Source organism: Lampetra fluviatilis, unplaced genomic scaffold (genome assembly GCF_964198595.1).
Source record: "Lampetra fluviatilis unplaced genomic scaffold, kcLamFluv1.1 SCAFFOLD_164, whole genome shotgun sequence".
Lineage (NCBI taxonomy): Eukaryota > Metazoa > Chordata > Hyperoartia > Petromyzontiformes > Petromyzontidae > Lampetra > Lampetra fluviatilis.
Window position 1 is genome coordinate 195915 of NW_027621368.1, and position 8716 is coordinate 204630.

An 8716-nucleotide genomic window follows, 5' to 3' on the forward strand; every position below is an offset into this window, starting at 1 on the left:
CCCACCCACCCACTCTCCCCCACCAACTGTCACCCACCCACTCCCACCCACCCACCCACTCTCCCCCACCAACTGTCACCCACCAACTGTCACCCACCCACTCCCACCCACTCCCACCCACCCACCCACTCTCCCCCACCAACTGTCACCCACCCACTCTCACCCACACACCCACTCTCACCCACCCACTCCCACCCACCCACTCCCACCCACCCACTCTCACCCACCCACTCTCACCCACCCACTCTCACCCACCCACTCACTCTCACCCACCCACTCTCACCCACTCACTCTCACCACCCACTCTCACCCACCCACTCTCACCCACCCACTCACTCTCACCCACCCACTCTCACCCACTCACTCTCACCCACCCACCCACTCTCACTCACCCACCCACTCCCACCCACCCACTCTCACCCACCCACTCCTACCCACTCCCACCCACTCCCACCCACTCCCACCCACTCTCCCCCACCAACCCCCACCCACCCACCCACTCTCCCCCACCCACTCTCCCCCACCAACCCCCACCCACCCACCCACTGTCCCCTACCAACCCCCACCCACCCACCCTCACCCACCAACTGTCACCCACCAACTGTCACCCACCCACTCCCACCCACCCACTCTCACCCACCAACTGTCACCCACCAACTGTCACCCACCAACTGTCACCCACCCACACCCACCCACCCTCTCTCCCCCACCAACTGTCACCCACCCACTCCCACCCACCCACCCACTCTCCCCCACCAACTGTCACCCACCAACTGTCACCCACCCACTCCCACCCACCAACTGTCACCCACCCACTCCCACCCACCCACCCACTCTCCCCCACCAACTGTCACCCACCCACTCCCACCCACCCACCCACTCCCACCCACCCACTCACTCTCCCCCACCAACTGTCACCCACCAACTGTCACCCACCCACTCCCACCCACCAACTGTCACCCACCAACTGTCACCCACCAACTGTCACCCACCCACTCCCACCCACCCACCCACTCTCACCCACCAACTGTCACCCACCAACTGTCACCTACCCACTCCCACCCACCCACTCTCACCCACCAACTGTCACCCACCAACTGTCACCCACCAACTGTCACCCACCAACTGTCACCCACCCACTCTCACCCACCCACTCTCACCCACCAACTGTCACCCACCCACTCCCACCCACCCACTCTCACCCACCCACTCACTCTCACCCACTCACTCTCACCCACCCACTCTCACCCACCCACTCTCACCCACCCACTCTCACCCACCCACTCTCACCCACTCACTCTCACCCACCCACTCTCACCCACCCACTCTCCCCCACCAACTGTCACCCACCCACCCACTCTCACCCACCAACTGTCACCCACCAACTGTCACCCACCCACTCCCACCCACCCACTCTCACCCACCAACTGTCACCCACCAACTGTCACCCACCAACTGTCACCCACCCACTCCCACCCACCCACCCACTCTCCCCCACCAACTGTCACCCACCAACTGTCACCCACCCACTCCCACCCACCCACCCACTCTCCCCCACCAACTGTCACCCACCAACTGTCACCCACCCACTCCCACCCACCAACTGTCACCCACCAACTGTCACCCACCAACTGTCACCCACCCACTCCCACCCACCCACTCTCACCCACCAACTGTCACCCACCAACTGTCACCCACCCACTCCCACCCACCCACTCTCACCCACCAACTGTCACCCACCAACTGTCACCCACCAACTGTCACCCACCAACTGTCACCCACCCACTCTCACCCACCCACTCTCACCCACCAACTGTCACCCACCCACTCCCACCCACCCACTCTCACCCACCCACTCACTCTCACCCACTCACTCTCACCCACCCACTCTCCCCCACCAACTGTCACCCACCCACTCACTCTCACCCACCCACTCTCACCCACCCACTCTCCCCCACCAACTGTCACCCACCCACCCACTCTCACCCACCAACTGTCACCCACCAACTGTCACCCACCAACTGTCACCCACCAACTGTCACCCACCCACTCCCACCCACCCACCCACTCTCACCCACCAACTGTTACCCACCAACTGTCACCCACCCACCCACTCTCCCCTACCAACCCCCACCCACTCTCCCCTACCAACCCCCACCCACCCACTCCCACCCACCCTCACCCACCCACCCCCACCCACCCACTCTCCCCCACCCACCAACTGTCACCCACCAACTGTCACCCACCCACTCTCACCCACCCACTCTCACCCACCCACTCTCCCCCACCAACTGTCACCCACTCACTCAATCTTCTCCTTGGCTCCTCCCCCTCCCCGTGGCTCCTCCCCCTGGCCCCCCCACCCCCAGCACGCACATGCAGGACCTGCAGGAAGTGACGCACGAGCTGCTCTACGAGTCGTTCCGCTCCGAGTGCCTACGTCACGCCTCAGGCTCCGCCCCTTCCGCCCCTGGCTCCGCCTCCCACGCCGCGCGAGGCCTCGTGCTGCCCCTCTCCCTACTGTACACGCGCGCACTGTACACACTGTACACGCGCGCACTGTACACACTACACTTATTGTGGATGCACTGTATCGATCTGTACTGTAATCGACAATGTAATCTGTAAAGTAATCCATTGCTTTCTTGAAGTAATCTGTAAAGTACTCCAGTCTCTCGTGAAGTAATCTGTCCAGTAATCTATGTCTCCCATGAAGTAATCTGTAAAGTAATCTCCAGTCCCCATGAAAAAATATGTAAAGTAATCCTATCCCTCGTGGTGTAATCTGTAAAGTAATCCCTGTTAGTACGTAATCTGTAAAATAATCCCTGTTATTATGTAATCTGTAAAGTAATCTCTGTCCCCCAATAAGTACTCTGTAAAGTAATCCTTGTTATTATGTAATCTGTAAAGTAATCCCTGTTATTATATAATATATAAAGTAATCCCTGGCTCACAATAAGTTATCTGTAAAATAATCCCTGTTAGTACGTAATCTGTAAGGTAATCCCTGTTATTATGTACTCTGTAAAGTAATCCCTGGCTCCCAATAAGTACTCTGTAAAGTAATCCCTGTTAGTATGTAATCTGTAAAGTAATCACTGGTATTATGCACTCTGTAAAGTAATCCCTTGCTCCCAATAAGTACTCTGTAAAGTAATCCCTGTTAGTATGTAATCTGTAAAGTAATCCCGGTTGTTATGCACTCTGTAAAGTAATCACCGACTCCCAATAAGTAATCTGTAAAGTAATCCCTATTTGTATGTGCTCTGCAAAGTAATCCCGGGCTCTACCACAGGGCGGATCGTTCTGGAGACGACGCCATTTTGAAGGAAAAAGAGGCCGAGGTGAGTCTGGAGAGTGACACACAGTGACACACAGTGTCACTGTGTCACACACTCACACAGTGACACACACACTGTGACACACACAGTGTCACACAGTCACTGTGTCACACACACACACAGTGTGACACACACACACAGTCACTGTGTCACACACACACTGTGACACACACACACTGTGACACACACACAGTCACTGGGACACACACACACACACTGTGACACACACACACACTGTGACACACACACACACAGTCACTGGGACACACACACACACTGTGACACACACACACACAGTCACTGGGACACACACACACACTGTGACACACACACTGTGACACACACACACACTGTGTCACTGTGACACTGTGACACACACACACACACTGTGACACTGGGACACACACACACTGTGACACACACACACACTGTGACACACACACACACTGTGTCACTGTGACACACACACACTGTGTGACACACACACACTGTCACTGTGACACTGGGACACACACACACACAGTCACTGTGACACACACACACAGTGTCACTGTGACACTGGGACACACACACACACTGTGACACACACACACAGTCACTGTGACACTGGGACACACACACACACACTGTGACACACACACACAGTGACACTGTGACACTGGGACACACACACACACTGTGACACACACACACAGTGTCACTGTGACACTGTGACACACACACACAGTGTCACTGTGACACTGTGACACACACACACTGTGACACACACACACAGTGACACTGGGACACTGGGACACACACACACACAGTGACACTGTGACACTGGGACACACACACACACAGTGACACACACACACAGTGTCACTGTGACACTGTGACACACACACACTGTGACACACACACACAGTGACACTGGGACACTGGGACACACACACACACACAGTGACACTGTGACACTGGGACACACACACACACTGTGACACACACACACACAGTGTCACTGTGACACTGGGACACACACACACACTGTGACACACACACACAGTGTCACTGTGACACTGGGACACACACACACACAGTGACACTGTGACACTGGGACACACACACACACTGTGACACACACACACAGTGACACTGTGACACTGGGACACACACACACACTGTGACACACACACACAGTGTCACTGTGACACTGTGACACACACACACTGTGACACACACACACAGTGACACTGGGACACTGGGACACACACACACACACACAGTGACACTGTGACACTGGGACACACACACACACTGTGACACACACACACAGTGTCACTGTGACACTGGGACACACACACACACTGTGACACACACACACAGTGACACTGTGACACTGGGACACACACACACACACAGTGACACTGTGACACTGGGACACACACACACACTGTGACACACACACACAGTGACACTGTGACACTGGGACACTGGGACACACACACACACTGTGACACACACACACACAGTGTCACTGTGACACTGGGACACTGTGACACTTACACACAGTGTCACTGTGTGTGTGTCACTGTGTCACTGTGACACACACACAGTGACACAGTGACACAGTCACTGTGTCACAGTCACTGTGAACCACAACAACAACAACAACAACCGCCATTCGCCACTAAGTGGCGGTGACGTCACCACGACGCTTGTGCCAGGCCATGTGCACCCTGAGGCCACGTGAAGTGTCGAACGCCCGCTGGCAGGAGGTCACGGGGCAGACCCAGCAGGTGCCACGGGTCGACTGACCGAGATGACCGAGACGACTGGCTGATGCACCACCTGTGCCCCCTACTGTGCCAACTTGCTGTGCTTTAGCCACCCGGCGCTCCGCTCGTTGTTGTGAGCGTCGCTCCTCCGCCCTCCGTTGTTGTTGGAGGGCGACTGCCTCCAACTGCCCAGTAGCGTCCTTCACGAGCCTCCTCCACTGAGGCCGATCTTGACACCGCTGGTACCAGTCATCGGCAAGTCCACTCAGCTCCACGTCCTCCTGTACCACATCACTCCATCTCTTCTCTAGCCCGTGCCGCGCCCGTTTAGCCCCCTCGATCCGGCCGAACAAAAGCTGTTTAGGCATGCGGTGGCTGGGCATGCGGGCTACATGACCCAGCCAACGCAGCCTTGCCTGCCGGAGGAGCTCACTGATGGGACTTTGCCCAGATCTTTCAAGGACTTGTGAGCTCCTCACACAATCCAGCCTGGTTAAACCCAGGATGGATCGTAGGCAGGCCAGCCTAAATGTTTCCAACCGGCGAAGATGCTCCACTAGGGGGGTCCACGTTTCGCAAGCGTAGAGAAGGGAGGGAATGACCGTGGCCGAGAAGACCTGAAGCTTCGTGCGGAGCGACAGACCAGGTAGCTTCCACACAGCGTTACGCAACCGACGAAAAGATATTGCCGCTCGACTGATTCGGAGTGAGACCTCTGCTGATAAACTGGAGCCGGTCATGAGCACACTGCCCAGGTATGGGAAACTCTCCACTCTCTCCACAACTGCCCCATCACCGATTGGGAGTTGTGGGGGTGGAGTGCCCGATGGTACAAAATACCCAGGCAGGTGCTTAGTTTTGGTGGGGCTGATGGTAAGGCCCCACCTCTTAGTGGCACGCTCCAGTCTCAGCAGCAGCGTCTCCAACTCCTCTTCTGAATGAGCAGCTATTACCAAATCATCGGCATACATAACGTGGTTGACCAATAGGGAGCCATCCCTTGATCGCACCCGGGCGTCGATCAGCCTCCCATTATATCTGTACCAAATGGTAATTCCCCCGGTACAGCTATTGAAGGCTTCACGAACTACGCAGTCGAAATAGATGTTAAATAATGTGGGAGCCAGAGGACATCCCTGTCGCACCCCAAGGTGTACAGGGAAAGGCTCCGACTCCCGGCCACGTAGTTTTACCCGGGCCCGCTCACCATCATGAAGGTCCTTAATGATCGTGAGCAGAGGGTCAGGGACTCCGAAAGCACGAAGAACAACCCAGAGCCCAGTCCTACTGATGGTATCATAGGCCTTGACCAGGTCAATAAAGCAGAGATGTAGGTCTTTTTGGAATTCCCTACACCTCTGCTGTAGCAGACGGACAGAAAATATGGCATCTGTGCAGGACCGCCCTTTCCTGAAACCGCATTGGGGCTCCGCAAGCCTCTCCTCAGCGTGCCTAGCAAGGCGATGTTGAATAATCCTTGCCAGGACCTTACCCGGCCTCACACTGAGGAGTGAGATGCCCCTGTAGTTGTTACAGTCGGTACGGTCCCCCTTCTTAAAGAGGGGGACCACCAGGGCATCCTTCCAGTCCTGCGGAACCCGTCCAGTGGTCCAGACTGTTGTTATGATGTCATGTAGGGCAGTCTGTGCACAAACGCCACCCTCCCTCAGCATTTCGCTTGGGAGATCATCTCTGCCCGGTGCCTTCCCTGGTCTCAGACTCCGGATCGCCCTCAGTACTTCCTCAACAGCTGGTACCTCAGCCAGCCACTCACAGGGGGTGACCTCTTCCAATATTTGAGGCACCGCAGCCTCAGCAGGGTTATCCCCACTTTGTGCCATGATGTTTGCCAGGCTGAGAGATTTTCCCTCCCCCAGGACCTCACAGAAATGCTCAGCAAATCTGCAAACCTGTTCCTGGGGGTCGGAGATTGGATCACCGTTTTTTCCTCTAATGATGGTAATAGGTGTGGCGCTGCAGGTTACTTTTTTGATGGAGTTAAATAGCGATTTGTGATCGCGGGCCACTGAGGCAGACTCCATCACCTCAGCAACCCGCGACCACCACCCATCCTTGCAGCGCCTCACGGCTCTCCGAACCTCCGAGCGAAGACTGCGGTAAACCTCCTCATTCTCTGACGTGGGATGCTGTAGGCGATGAGAGTGGGCCTGTCGCTTTTTCTCAATTAACCTGAACACCTCCTCCGTCAGCCAGGGTTCCCGGGGAGGTCTGGACCGCATACCCAAAGCAGCCATTGCAGCTGCATGAGTCACAGTCTTAAACCTCGCCCATTGACCCTCGACATCAGGTGGAGTGGGGGACGATGCCAACCCCAGCTGCAAGCGATGATGAAATTCTCGCTTGCACCACACACACAGTGACACACACACACACACAGTGACACTGTGTGTGTGTCACTGTGTGTGTGTGTTACTGTGTGTGTGTGTGTCACAGTGTGTGTGTCTCTGTGTGTGTCTCTGTGTGTGTGTCACTGTGTGTGTGTGTCACAGTGTGTGTGTCTCTGTGTGTCACTGTGTGTCTCTGTGTGTGTGTCTGTGTGTCTCCGTGTGTCTCCGTGTCTCAGCTCAAGAGAATGCAGGAGAAGTTGGCTCGGATGCAAGCTCAGATGAACAAACAGAACCTATCCGGAAACTAACATCACCATCATCATCACCATCATCATCACCAACATCACCAACATCATCACCACCAACATCACCATCATAGTAGTAGGTGTTTACCCTTTAAACTGGTACAAAAACTGACACCTTTAACCACAACACAAGCAGTTAAAATGCAAACAAAAATAAACAACTCTGATGATGATGATGATGATGTGCACTGTCCTTGAAGTTGATTGGTCCACACCCGAGACAGCTTTCCTTAGAGCCTAGTCTCACATGGTCCTTGAAGTTGATTGGTCCACACCCGAGACAGCTTTCCTTAGAGCCTAGTCTCACATGGTCCTTGAAGTTGATTGGTCCACACCCGAGACAGCTTTCCTTAGAGCCTAGTCTCACATGGTCCTTGAAGTTGATTGGTCCACACCCGAGACAGCTTTCCTTAGAGCCTAGTCTCACATGGTCCTTGAAGTTGATTGGTCCACACCCGAGACAGCTTTCCTTAGAGCCTAGTCTCACATGGTCCTTGAAGTTGATTGGTCCACTCCCGAGACAGCTTTCCTTAGAGCCTAGTCTCACATGGTCCTTGAAGTTGATTGGTCCACACCCGAGACAGCTTTCCTTAGAGCCTAGTCTCACATGGTCCTTGAAGTTGATTGGTCCACACCCGAGACAGCTTTCCTTAGAGCCTAGTCTCACATGGTCCTTGAAGTTGATTGGTCCACACCCGAGACAGCTTTCCTTAGAGCCTAGTCTCACATGGGTTGGACCAGGTGACGCCAGAAGGCGCACAACTCAAAGACAGCGCACCATCAGAGCATTGAGATCTCGGGGTAAAGCATCTACACTATGAGACATCTCCTTTAGCAGTGGCATTCTGACTGCCTGTGTTGTGGTTATTGCAAACATGATGCCTTGTGTAAAGGAGTCCGTTTTTGTTCCAGTTGAAAGGGTCAAAACCTCTCACTATATTTTGCCACTCGCAAAGGAGATG

The 8716-nt window shown here is 54.8% G+C and overlaps 1 protein-coding gene across 1 annotated transcript in view; it reads left to right on the top strand.

Annotated features, from left to right (window-relative positions):
- Window positions 1-8710, top strand: part of LOC144955145 (septin-2-like) — a 48566-nt gene extending 39856 nt beyond the window's left edge. The window contains exons 11-13 of the mRNA XM_078885467.1: window positions 2370-2522; window positions 3299-3347; window positions 7686-8710. Of these exons, the coding sequence (XP_078741593.1) occupies window positions 2370-2522; window positions 3299-3347; window positions 7686-7757 (274 nt within the window). The 3' untranslated portion in view covers window positions 7758-8710. The remainder of the gene's footprint in view (window positions 1-2369; window positions 2523-3298; window positions 3348-7685) is intronic.
- The last annotated feature ends 6 nt before the right edge of the window (window positions 8711-8716 follow it).